Source organism: Lepidochelys kempii, chromosome 3, assembly GCF_965140285.1.
Source record: "Lepidochelys kempii isolate rLepKem1 chromosome 3, rLepKem1.hap1, whole genome shotgun sequence".
Lineage (NCBI taxonomy): Eukaryota > Metazoa > Chordata > Testudines > Cheloniidae > Lepidochelys > Lepidochelys kempii.
Genome location: NC_136382.1, coordinates 195,981,860 through 195,995,960, shown reverse-complemented (window position 1 = coordinate 195,995,960; position 14,101 = coordinate 195,981,860). Strand labels below are relative to the sequence as shown.

The following is a 14,101-nucleotide window of genomic DNA, read 5'->3' as shown; positions in this document are numbered from 1 at the left end:
TGCTCTGAGAAGCTCTCTTACAAGGAAACTCCTACCATGGAGGGGGCTCCATAGGCAACGCAGGTCAAAGCTGTATTTACCTTTCCCGGGCAATCTCCACAGAGGAGCTAGGGGGTAGAGTGTGTGTGTCTTGCACAACTGGTCCCATTCAACCCTATGTGAGGCCACCTGTCCCCAACCCAGCTACCCCTAACTTCCATGGAGTACCCTAATGGGGATGGAGAAGTCTGGGAAAGCAACCCCGCTTCCTCGGTCAATAAGTCTCCCAAGCCCTGTCTGGATTCCCATTTAACACAATGTTTTGGTCATGAAAAAAAAAAACGGGGACAAGAGTTTTGTATCTTTTAATTGTTTATTGTATAATATAAAACTACAAAAGTAAGACTGCTCATTTCCATGTACATTTGTCCAACTGTTTTGATTACAGCCCATACCTACATGTGAATACAGTAATCTGGTTTCAGATGTATATGTCTGTAATATTGCATAGAAAAGGCACAGCGCTAAGGTCTGTGGGGGGAAAAAAAAATACAGCCTTCTTTTTGACAATAACAAGCCCTGTTCAACCACCATGCACTGAACATGTCACACTATATACACCTTTTCCAGAATCTCTGCCTTTACAGATTCTAGCATGGATTACATTGTTAACCCTCGAAAAAGGTTTTGTTTTTTTAAAAAGGATTCCAGAATTTGCATTAGGCCTATTTTCTGAAAGGGGAGGGGGGAGCTTAAAATGAGCTAATTTCTGAGAAACATTCAGACTCATTAATGTATGTACTGAAAGCAACTTTCACAAGAGCAGGATGCTGAAATCTGTTCAAAATTAAATAAATGTTTACACCTCTTTGGAGTGAATTAAACCATTTCTCAGACAGGAACTATTACAATTTGCTCATTTAGTTTTTGAAGAAAGTGTCTCGATCATCTTATTTTGTAGCTTACTGCAAGGAACATGACTAAATAGATGCCTTTAATTTTTAATACTTTACTGCTCCTCAAAGTTTCTTTTAAAAGGAATCTCTCCTTGCTTTGCATACAGATATGTACAGTCCACTCAGACTCTGAGCAGGGACTGTTATTGGGGCCCAATCCTATATTGCTAGCAAAATTCCCACTAAGAACTACGCGAATTACTTATGAGCAAGGACTGCCTGATCAGGCCCAGTAAGCAATAGTAAAATCAAAACCCATGCAAAAAAACATGGTGCACTTGGAAAGTGCATTTACAACTTTTTGTCCGTGTCTTACCATTTTGCACAAATGCAGTGTCAGTTCTTTGCACTTCCTGGAGCAAGGACACCACCCTGCAAACTCTTGCTCGCTCGTATAGCCCCACAGACTTCACGGGGACTCCTTGCATGAGTAAAGATTTAGGGCAAGTCTACGCTACAGGGCTCTATCGGCGCAACTGCACCAATGCAGCTGTAGCGCGTCTGGTGAAGACGTGCTTTGCTGACGGAAGAGTGCTCTCCCATCGGCACCTCAGTGAGACACCAAAGCTCCGTCAGCAGGAGAGCGTCTCCCGCCGATATAGTGCTGGTGTGGACAGAGCGAAACTTGCGCTGCGGGGCGGGAAGCAGGGGCTTTTTCACACCCCTGAGTGACACAGGTTAGGTTGACTTAAGTGGTAGTGTAGACCTGCCCTTACTCATGCATTTACAAGATCACGCCCTAAAGGAACAGCGATAGTATGCTGACCTTGCTGCTGCGTCTACTCAAGACTCCATCCGACTTTAAAGGGTGCAAGAGCAAGCCCCTTTAAAGGAACTGACGCATTACAAGCCCGATTTTTATGAGTAATTTTGAGTATTAAAATCTCCCTCATCCATCCTTTTTGCATATTTCAAACAACCAGACCCATACTGGAAAGGGGGCGGGGGGGATTAATGTGAACCGTGCATATCCCGAATAGAACCCAATGCATTTTCTCTGAATCAGGCTCCCATCCCCTTTTCATACAGATTTACATTCCTACAAGAGAATACATTCCTACCATACATTCTGTACATGTTACAATCCAGATGTTGTTAGCTTCACAATAAAATAAATATATTTACAATGAAAAAAAAGGAATAAATAACTTATGAAAAAATCACTTCAAATCCAAAGCTCTTTTGTTCTGCTCCCATCTTGTCACTTCATTGCACATCATGGTCAATATCCATCACCTGGGTATTCATCTTTTATAAAGAATTCTTATCCTGACTGTTATACTCTGACCTTTGCAAGAAGGCCATGCTATAGAAAGAAAGTTACTGCCAAAGTAGAAGATTCCAACAAGCATTTCAATCTATAGAATTAAAGGTTACAGTTCAAAATAAGAATTACTGACCTTCTGCCTAATTTTATAAATCAGGTGTTTTGCTCTTTGTGTATCTCCTGCCAATTTCCTTTAAGTACTCTGTTATTAAGGATTTCCCTACTTTATTACCAAGAATACACAGATTTCTTTTGAGTGGTAAAGTAGATTTTGAGATCTTGTCTCCTGTTCTGCAAATACAAAGAGACTTCAAACAACCATTTTTAAACAGCAGTTCACTGCTCTGAAAATAGCATTTATTTGAACTGTTGCCTAACATATGGTGCTTGTCTAAAAACACAATTAACTAATCCAAAGAAAGGGCAGTTGTTAAGAACCGATTTACAATAACTTAGAACAACGATAATCAACTGCTTACCATGTTATTGTTCTGAACAATCAACATTATTGCATGGCTTTAGGGTTTTGTATACAGATTGATGCACCTTGTTGTAGCCAGGGTTTCTTGGGTGCTCCAGTTACAAAAGTTGCGGAGTCTGTGGCAGGATTGTTCTCTCACAAGGAATGGAAGCTGCTGAATGAACAACAGCCAAACATTACTGGATGCAAAACAGAGCAACCCTTCCCTAGCTGGCCCTGCGCCAGCAATTAAAAATGGTCCCTAATTCTACAGTTGGTTGATGCCATTCTGTTTGAAGTCATAAAATACTAGTATTGTAAGCGAACTATTGCGATTATATCAACATCTTGTGTCACTTAGTAATTCTCTTTAAAATATACTAAAACTGGCTGATTAATTAGGATCTAGAAGCATTTCCTAATTGTATGATGCATTGCATTTAGAGTAGCAGTTCCTTCATTGCAAAATTTATTTGCTTTGTGTTATGTGTGTGCATTATATATATTTACTAGTAAATATATATGGCCTGTTTAAAGTGCCAATTTATAAAGCTGCCTTTTTAAAGGCAGACAAGACCCAATTTTATCCATGACAAGAAGTGAGCAGAATTGACTGAATATTGCCAAATGACATAAAAACATAATTTAAAATTTCTTAAATAAATATAAAAGTTATTCCTAAAGAAGCCATAGGCATGTCAACAATATAGGTTGTAACCTGCACTCATCAGCTAAAGTACCATTGAAAAATTAAAATGCCATAGCAATTTCAGCAACAGGCATGATACATTGCAAACGGTTTTTTAAATTAAATGTACACCACAATGAATACAGAAATGCTACTGGTGCAGTAATGAGAAGACTTCTCAGGTGTTACAGGGGAGGGAAACATGCATAGAAAGCTGTGTCTGTATATTCATTGTAAAACAGGTCTATAAAGTGTAAAGCAGGTAACAAGAAACGAACCCTAGAGGAGATGCCAAGTGATGTAACACAACTGGCTCCAGTTTCAACAGCAATGGATACGAAGATAAGTCCATCCAGTGCAGATAAGAGATGAGCTTCACTGCAGTAATACTGAAGTTGCATTTTTCAGCACTCATTAACACAGTGAGGGAGAAAGAATGCTCCAAGAAAGGGCAAGTGGAATCTTGAACACAAATTAACTGGAACAAATACCACGTATGCCTTCTTTAAGAAAAATTACAACGAGATGTATTGTTTGTAAATGGCATGTATATTCCCATTAAAATCATTCGCAGTAACTTCAGCTAAGGAAATGCTGACTTGCTAAAATGGTAACACATTTCAAGTAACAAAGACAATTGGCTGTTCCAAATTTAGGGGAAAAAAACCCAAAAACTTTGCTTAAAAATAAAAAAAAAAGATTATACATTTGCTTGACATACTGGCTTCAGGATCAGGTTTTCAGTAGCCTTGATCTCACAAGAGAACACTTAGAATGAAATTTCACAATTATCTCCTGCCAACTGTTTAACATAGGTCTTGGAGTAGACATGGCTCTAAGGTTTTACAAATCACAGTAGTGCACAGGTGGCTACAGCAGCGAGTAAATATTTGTGAAACTCTTGTGAAACAGCCCCAGCCCTTTCTTAAAGCACTGTTTGCATTCAGGGAGACCCAACTGCAGATTTATTTGATCCGTTTTTCTCTTTGCACCATACACATATAAAACATTACAACTCTGTATAAAAGTACAAGTGGTTCTTGTACATCAATTATGCAGGAACTATGTGAGCAAATCCTATCAAAATAGCTATTTTTTGTGTGTATAAACAGCATTTTTTTTTTTTTAGAAAAAACAATATAATAAACTGCAGAATCTGTACAAAAATATAAAATAAATTTGGGCAGCAGTTTCTGAACAGCCATGTAAATGCAACACTTAAAGAAGACTAGTTAATGCCTCCAAAGGGCTGAATTGCTAAGTCAACCTATACAGGGCTAAAATGCCAAAAAGGTACTGAGATTATCTAAATAATAAATTTTTTACCTCTTGCAATAAAACTTATAGAAAAAATAGACAAATATGCACATGCAAATTTACAGCTTTCCCCAACATAATCCTTGTGCTTAGCTTTTACAATTCAATTTGTTTGTCATAAGATCATAGTAATATTGTCTACAATATGCATTCTTTCCTATACCAGGGTATTAGGTCTTCCTTGAGGAACCACTTTAAAAAAATACATTGAAAGTGGTCATACATGGATGAAGGCACTCCAACTCTGCTTGAAGCAAAAACTAGTGTGATCCTTTTCTTTTAAAAAAGGCAAGCAAGGACGCATGCACAGTGCTGTGAATTTGGAGGGGCGGGGAGGGAGGAAAGGGTTGTGAAAATACTACCAAGTGTATATACTGGTACATAAAAAGTCGTTATACTTTAAGACCCAACAAGCACCTCCATTATGTGATCCAGTTCTGTGAGGTCCATTTTGAAAGGCTGATTTGGGGTTACTGGCTGACTGCTGTAGGGGGCGAGAGTTTTTAGGAGATCATCTGCTGAGACAGGAGCCATTTTTGAGGCAGCTCCTGTAGCGGATGTGCAAGGGTCAAAATCATACATAGATGTGTCAATGTCAGCAAACAGAATATCATCCAAGGTCAAGTCTGTAAGGAAACCTGTGGAAGTTGTTATCTCAAAATTGCCAGGTAAAGAGTCCATGAGTTTTGATTCACTTGTTCTGCTCTCTTGGACTCCCTCAGACTTTTGAACATTAGACTCACTGGAGTTATCTTTAGAGTCATCTGTTGTTGCTGCTGCTTCTGTTGCTACTACGACTGCCTCGGTAGAGGTAGGTGCTGGACAGAGCTCCTCAATTTCGTCCAAGGCCGAGGAGAAACTGTCTTTTACCGGTTGGACAGCTGGAGGTGGTAGTTTTGTAGGACCATCATGTTGGACAGTCTGGGAAGTGCAAAAAGTGTCATCCTCAAGCAGAGAGGCTGGGGTGAGGCAAGACTCCAATGGTGTAGTGATTACTAGGTCAGTGGGGTGAACTGGCTGAGAGGCAAGATGACTGAACGCAGGCTGAGCCTCTCGAAAGCTGTCACCCAGAGGGTCAGTAGGCTGCGAAGTGGTGATGAACACAGGCCTCAAGCTACCTTCTTGTTTGAGTTCCTCCTGGATTCGCCTCAGCATGTTGTTAATTAAAACTGTCTTTTGCAAGCTTGGCTCTGTTAATGGCCTGTGGTTATAAAGTTTCATAAGGGAAATGTTGAAGATAGTCTGGCGCTGTAAGGTGTAAGACACCTTAGATGGACCGTCAGTAGGAGACACCACTTTGCCTTCCAGCCCATCTTCATGCTCGTCAAACTTCCGCTTTCCTCCTTTTCCCAACATATATCTGAAAAAGAGGGGGAAACCATTATAATAAATCATTAAAAATATTTATATCTTACAGCAAAACATTGTCTTTATGCTTCACACCAACAGCTCAGTGTCCAACAGTTTCTACCTACCCTCAGCAGATGTTCTACATATCAGTGACACTGGGTTTGAATCCCACTCATACTGGTTTCCCACTAGAGTAACTTCATTGACTTCAATGGAGTTACTCCTGATTTACACTGGTGCAATGGAGAGAACAGAATTAGGCACAGATAGCTTTTGCTCTGACTAGACCTACCTTAGTACAATGCTACGGCTGATAATTTAAACAAACCTAAGTCAGTAAATCCAAAGTATGGTTACAGCAGCAACTGTAACCCAGCCCTCTGCACACCTGTAGCATTCACACTGTGCACTGTACAAGGATGCAACTAATGCATGCTGTTAGGTGCATTAGTTGCATCCTTCTCATGCCAATATGGGCACACAGGGCAGAAACTAGGCTCTTCCATTCCTCTCTAGCATTTGCTGCTGCTTCCAATCCACTCTGCGGCGTTGAGGCTGAGTGTCCTGCCCTCCTCGCTGCTAGGTGTATGCCTTCAAATATAGCTCTACTGCAGGCATTAATCATTCCCTGAGTTTTGAATTTACATTACCAATCATAACACTGCATTTAACTTAGGGGCTTTTATACTGAATTTCCCTTTTTATTTTAAATTTAAAAAATTCCCAGAAATTATACACTGAGAGATCGCAGAGCCTACTTTCTGGCATTCCGGATATATGTATACCCCAACTTGCTGTTTTACTCAAATGATTAAAATGAACTCTAGACCCCAGGAAATGCTCGTCTCACCTCTCCAAAGCACATACATGACAAATGAGGGAAAAAATCCTTTCAAGTCATTTAGACCATCCTCCTGCCAATGCAGGATTGTTCTCTCCTGTGTATTCTCCCGTTTAACATAAAGTTAACGGCTACAGTCACAACATTCAAAAAGTGACTAGTAATTTGGGGCACCCAAAGTTCAGGGTGCCCAAATTTAGACCCCTTAAAGGGGCCTGATGTCCAGAATGTGCTGAGCACGCACCCTGCAGAAATCTGGCACCCTATAATCAAAACACACACACAAAAAATCACTGATCCTGGTCTATTAGAGTATTTGTTTCTAGGCACTTCACTGTCCCAAACCGAGGCAGTCACAAATGCACAGCTAAGCTGGTCACCCTATTAACACTTAGCACTAAGATCATAATGGTCTGACAGCCTACCCTGCCACCACCTGCTCTTTGGCTCTCCCTGCATATTTGCAATCACTGTGGATCTTAGACCCTGACTTTTAAAGGTATTCAGCGTTTCTCTGCTCAAGGTTGCAAGGCCTAGGCCCAGATTCGCAAAGGTACTGAGGTAAAACCAGTGACAGCTAGGCACTAAATACCTTTGAGAATCCTGGCCTAAGTGGTTCACATGGCTAAGTCCCATTTTCATTTTATGCTCCTATGTGCCTAAAATCACATCTGGAACTGGGACTCAGCCATCTAAGTCACTTAGGCATTGCAACCCAGAGAAGGTATGCCTTTACAAATCTGAGAACTTTCCATTTTAATATACTTAAGGGAAGGAGCTTCCATCATTTTGTTCAGGGCACTATTTAGGCTGAACAACAGGAAACGTTTCCTAACAGTGTTGTCAAAAGTTTCGTTTCACTCATTTTTCACCTTGTTTATTTGAAGAAACATCATCTGCCTTTTTCCAGTTGTTAGATTTTGCACGTAGAACATCCACACGCATCCGATGCGCATATCTGGCTAATCATACTGAATCAACAGGGAAATGACACACTACTGCACATGCACAACGTGTCTTATTTTTAAATGCCTAATCAAAGCACGTTCATCACTGAGGCCTACATACATGTCAAGTTGGAAGCTTAAAAATTTCTTTTGAGGTATCAGAGGACAACATTTTTTAAAAGTGTCAGCATGCTCACACTTTCCTAACGCAAAGATAAATTTAAAAAAGGACGATCAGAATTTCGTCCAACTTTCCTAGGAACATAAACTGCCTTTGAGCTAAGCAAAGCAGCATGGTGCTTTTCCAAACACAGATGTTTTATCAGAAAGTTAGAGAGCACCTGAAAAGAGAGGCCTAGAAAGTGTTGCCCATATCTAACCAGAGCACCATAATTGTGACCATATTATTGTCAGCAGCATTCACTGGGTGGGAAAATATCGTATTTGAGATGCATAGTAATCAGCTCAACAAACCAATTCTACCATCATCGTAACAGGTGCACCTTATGCTACACACTTGGGTGTACAAACAGTACTCTAGGGGCGGAACTCAACTACTTCTCAACCACGTGGCTCTTCCAATAGTTCTGGAAGCACACAGAGGTTTTGTTTTGCTTGGGGTGTTTTCTGAATCTCAATTATTACTCAGGAAAATGGATTTCAAAGCCTGATGTAGAAAATATATTTTCTCCTGCGGATGGCCTCCAGATAGTCTTTCAGTGCTTGTGAGATTTCAGTCTTGGGATTTTTTCCCCGATAATTAGGCTGCGTGGAATGAATATATTGTACAAGAAGTTTTATTGGACGTAATCTAAACAGTTGAGAAGAGAGGCCATCAATACATCTCCCTTACTTGCACCACAAGCTTCATCAACCCCATCTGAGGAAAATCCTGCAGAAGGGAGAAACTCTACGCTGCTCTCACTGCATCAACCCACTGTGGGGGCTGGGGGGGGGGATATCGCAAGTTCACACAGGGGGTAAAGGGTATATAGGTCCCTAGCAAGCCCATATGTGCACAAAAGCCTCCCCCCTTTGCATTGTTCACTTGGCTCCCGCATGCCAGAGTGGCACTCTTCACACCCAGGAGTTATGCTACCGCGGGCTCCCTGCCCGCCTTTCCTCTTACTGGGGCAAGGGGGTAAAGCAGAAAGCAAGGAGCAGAGAACTCGCATGCTTTTACCTGGCAACAACACAGAGATTAGTGAGAGTGCCTTGAAACAGGCCTAAGGAGTGAGAGCATGGAGTCTGGCGTGTGGCACTGCAGAGAGGCACACCTGGAATGCTGCACCTACGTTTACTGCAATGAAGAAACGAACCATAGAGCTGCTGTCCCCTCACCAGCCTGGCACCTCATTCCCCCAAGCCCATGGAACTCCCAAAGTGCAGGGTTCACCTGGAGGGCTATGCAGGGGACTGGAGGTAGGCTGGTGGGGCAGTGCTTCCTTGGTGTTGCTTCCCTTGCTCTAACGACTCTGGAGCCATTTTGGCGGGTGTTTTCTCCTGTCATCCCCTCCCCATTGGACAGCAGTGGAGAGGAGGTGGCCTAGGAAGATTCTCATTTAATCAAGTCCATCTCTGCTCAGGCTCACCCCTTTCTCTTTTTTATTTAGTAACATGTACGAGGGGAGGAGGATCATAGTCCCCCTGGTAAAGCACAGAGTGGCAGATGAGATCAGCTCCAGATGCAGAGGGAAATTACAACAGAAATATAAGTAGACTTGAACCCCAAGCCTGACTCTTACACAATCCTTACTGTGTTGCCATAAAGGTCTAAAGCAGTGGCTCCCAAACTTCTCAAGGTCACGCCCCCCTTACTCCTGTCCACATCTCGGGGCCAGGAGCGGGGCAGTGTGGTTGAAGCAGAGAGCTGCCTGAGTACATACATGCGGAATCGGGTGGGACTGTTCTTGGGGTTGCACTCATGCTCCAGTGGCCACTCTATTTGTCCTGTGCTAGCTCGAGCAGAGCTAGTGCGTGTAGGTCTACACAAGCTGGGCATTTTGTCTTCCAGGTGCTATGCAGACAGACCCTACCTAGGAATAAAAAAGAACCGTGGCCTGGCTGTTGCTGGCTCAGATCAACTGACTCAGGCTCAGCTCAGGGTCCCGGGCTCAGAGGGTCTCAGAGCTCAGGCTCCAGCCTGAACCAGAATTTCTACACTGTAATTTTCTAGCTCCTGTGAACCCGAGTCAGCTGACCGAGGCTCTGGGACTCAGTACCCCAGGGCTTTTATTGTAGATTAGATATATCTTCAGAGACAACTTCTGCGGTCCTTATTCAAGCAGAATTCCCAGTTCACCTGATGTGAGTTTGGCCTGAGGAAGGACTGCACCGCATGTACCCACTGGTTTAACTGTTGTGCAGCTTTCATTTGAATTGGTTTCAGATCTCTAACCTTTCTTCTCAGCCCCAAGCTTTGCTTTTAAAATTGCTCCTAAAACAAAAGCCTTTGCAGAGTGGAGGGGAAGAGGCAGGGTAAAAGAAGCATCAGGGAAATACTGACACATTCTGAAGTTTGTCTAACACTGAATCTAAAACAAGCGTGGGGAAAGTCAATCTTTATGGTTAAAAATAAATCCAAACTCCAGATCTCTTTCTGGAGTTATATGCAATTTAAAAAAAAAAAAAAGGGGGGGGGGGGGCAAAAAACCAAACAAACCCAAGAAAAGCTGTGGAACCTGTAGGCACTAATCCAAGTTTCTTGGCTAGCTACCAAGAATCCTTAAGCCTGGAATCTCGGGTGAACGAAAACTCTGAAATGTAGCATTACCCCATGGAAGTCTGTGTTTTCTCTCATCCCTAGTGCCAATTTCACAGAATGCTCAGCCTCTTTTCTTTTTAAAAGTTCTGCAGGGGCACGCTTCCTTTCACTTCAAATGTGTGTGCCAAGAGCAGAATCGCGAGGCTGGCAGACATGGGATACATCAGAGTAAGTTTCAGAGGAACAGCCGTGTTAGTCTGTATTCGCAAAAAGAAAAGGAGTACTTGTGGCACCTTAGAGACTAACCAATTTATTTGAGCATGAGCTTTCGTGAGCTACAGCTCACTTCATCAGAGTAAGTGTTCGGAGCCCAGGAGCTTTAGAAGCTTTGTGCTAGGATGAGCACTGGTAGCCTTACAAGCAGAAAAGGGCTCCATTATAAGAAGACCAAGCAACAGAATATAACGGCTGCCATACTGGGCCAGGCCAAAGGTCCACCTGGCCCAGTATCCTGTCTTCTGACAGTGGCCAATGCTAGGTGCCCCAGAGGGAATGAACAGAACAGGTAATCATCAAGTGATCCATCCCATCACCCATTCCCAGCTTGTGGCAGACAAAGGCTAGGGAAGGACGCCATCTCTGCCCATCCTGACTAATAGCCATTGATGGACCTATCCTCCATGAACTTATCTGATACTTCTTCTCCAACCTTGTATTTAAAACAGAGCTTTTTAATGGTGTAGGGACTGCTGGAGAAGTTTTAAAGTTTGTCAGTCCCTGGAAACTAGAAAATATTCACTGTACAAAGCAAACCCTTCCTCCCTCCCATCAAGAGGAAAGCAGGCAGTTTGGGTGGCTAACACAGCCTTCCCATGCTAAGTTTTTTAAATGAGCTGGTTTCTCCACTGGGCACCAAAGAGCGCGGTACCTGAAGTAAGCTCCTAAAGTGACACACACACACTCTCTCTCTCTCTCTCTCTCTCTCTCTCTCTCTCTAACTTCTCTATATTGTTTTTCAGGAAGCTTAGAAATGACTGAAGTCTTCCTGTACACATGACTGTCTAGCTTTCACATATCATTCAACCTTTATGTAGCTCAGAGTGCTGTTAGTGTCCTTTTAAAAGACAGAACGTATCAAGTAACTCAACTTCACCTACTAACTTTACAGTATTTTCACACTCCAGAAATCCCCTATCAAATGAGTCTAAAACTTTCAATCTTCAGAAGTAGCTATTTCTAGCCTACACAAGGAGATTTTCATTTCACTAACTAGGGGCCTAGAATGACTAGCATTGGAACATAAGCTTTTTAAAATATTTTATTCCAGACCACAAATGGGAATTGTTTTGAAAAATTTCCATTAATTACTTGTTCATTCTGCATGACTCCTCCCCCGCCCCACCAATGATCTTGTGTCTACATTAGAAAACATTTCAATTTTGCACATATTGACTTGTTAAAGTATCAAGTGATTTAAAATAAAAGATACTGAGGTAATATGCACCACATAAGAAACACTCTCTCCAACTTGACTCCACCGGTCTTGGTGAAGAGCCCACTCCTACACTCCCAAGTGAAAACTCCTGTTGAGGAGCTGAGAAAGCCAACTTACAGGTCTGGCTAGGCAAAGAGTAAAAATTAGTGTAAAATTAAATATATTCACACCCTCCACATCTAGGAAGTCACAATAAGTCTGAGGGTACATCTACATTACCTGCTGGATAGTGATCATCTATCGGGGATCGATTTATCACATCTAGTGTAGACGCGATAAAATCGATCCCCGATCACTCTGCTGTCAACTCCTGTACTCCACCGCAGCAAGAGGCGGAGTCAACGGGGAACGGCAGCAGTCGACCCTGCGCCGTGAGGATGCGAGGTAAGTCGACCTAAGATACGTCGACTTCAGCTATGCTATTCTCATAGCTGAAGTTGCATATCTTAGCTCGATTTCCCGCCCCCCCCAGTGCAGACCAGGCCTGAGCCAGACAATTATAGAAGGCAGGGACAAACAATCTGACAAAATGCAGTGCTGTCATGGACCATTTGGTATTCTCAGAACGGCAGTGCCCAGTAAGAACTCCAAAGTATATTACATCTGTTAGGAGCTGGTCTACAATGACCTCAGGACCTCTTCCTTGCTACACAGGTTCCTTTTCCTTGGTATTTGTATCCCATTTCTAGTGATGCCTTGCAACATATTTCTGTATTTGTGTTCATGTGCTATTCACGTCAAGCCCAAAGATGACTGACTGTATGTTATGGCCATGTGTTTTAAGGTTGATGTGGTCATGGGCATGAACTACTTTTAAAGGGAGACAATGTAGAACTGATTCAGCCATTCAAAAGAAAAAGAAAAGTTGCTTTGAGATTTTTCCAGAGATATTAGCCACAAAGTAAGCTTCGCCAGCTCCAGCTTTTGGATGACCCAGTCCAGAAAAGTATCTAAGATCCATTCATTCTGTTGCAGAAAGTCTGAACTTGCTTTTTTGTCCTCTGCACTTTAGGATGATTACATACACTCTAGTAGAAGATGAACTTTACAAGAGTAAAGTTCGTGTCATTTAGCACAGTGGGTTTGGTTTTGTTTTTAATTAAAAAAACAAGTGATGTTATTGAAAAACATCTTTTGCCCTTTGTGAAGAAACTGGTTTTGGTTTTGTTTCACTGAAGAGAAACAGCCCGAAGATGGTGGTTCTCTAGATCCAACAGCAAAATGATTAGTAAGTGTGGGGAAGCTTGTAACATTTCTGGTCCTAATTACTGATATGAGTCCTTCACTTTCTCGAGAACACAGATCCATACACATCTTTGAAGACATATTTGCCAGTCTTGGTCACAAGGGTATTCTTTGCTATTGCTGGGCTGAATCCTGAAGTCTTTACTAATTGGGAATTTTGCCTAAATAAGAACTGCAGCACTGGAGCCATAAAAAGTAAAATGAAAAAGAAAATGGTTTGCTCACCTTCTACCTAGCCCAAGGGTGGGCAAACTTCTTGGGCCGAGGGCCACATCTCGGTGGGGAAATAGTATCCAGGGCTGGGGTAGGGGGTTGGGGTGCAGGAGGGGTGCTTAGGGCAGGGAGTTGGGGTGCACAGGGTGCAGGCAGAGGGCTTAGGGCAGGGAGTTGGGGAGCGGGATGCAGGAGGGGTTTGGGCTCCAGCCCAGCGCCACTTACCTAAAGCGGCTCTGGGGTGGCAGCAGCGTGCACCGGGACCAGGGCAGGCTCCCTGCATGCCTGCCCTGGTCCCACACTGCACCACTCTGGGAAGTGGCTTGAACCAGGTTCCTGTGCGAACGCCAGTTCCCAGCCAATGGGAGCTGCGGGGGGCAGTGCCCGGAGGCAAGGACAATGCACAGAGCCCTCTGCCCCCCGCCCCCGCAGGCCACAGGGACGTGGTGCCGGCTGCTTCTTGGAGTGGAGTGGGGCCCGCGGCGCCACATGGGACAGTCCTGTGGGCCGGATCCAAAGCCCTGAGGGGCTGGACCCGGCCCACGGGCCGTAGTTTGCCCACCCCGACCTAGACAATACAGGCTTGTTCCCTACTGTATATTCTCCAAGGTTTTGTCCAGTTTAATTTTAAATGTCTCC

At 43.1% G+C, this 14,101-nt stretch overlaps 1 protein-coding gene across 14 annotated transcripts in view; it reads right to left on the bottom strand.

The window, feature by feature from the left end:
- Positions 1 to 333: 333 nt before the first annotated feature.
- The window catches only part of SERTAD2 (SERTA domain containing 2), a 183,860-nt gene continuing 170,092 nt past the window's right edge, over positions 334 to 14,101 (bottom strand). For 13 of the 14 annotated variants that reach the window (XM_073339491.2, XM_073339485.2, XM_073339480.2 and 10 more), the window contains one exon: positions 334 to 6,027. In XM_073339491.2, coding sequence (XP_073195592.1) covers positions 5,067 to 6,023 — 957 coding nt within the window. In that variant the 5' untranslated portion in view covers positions 6,024 to 6,027 and the 3' untranslated portion in view covers positions 334 to 5,066. Of the gene's footprint in view, positions 6,028 to 7,730; positions 7,952 to 14,101 lie in introns of those variants that run through there. The other variant, XM_073339487.2, reaches the window with a different exon arrangement.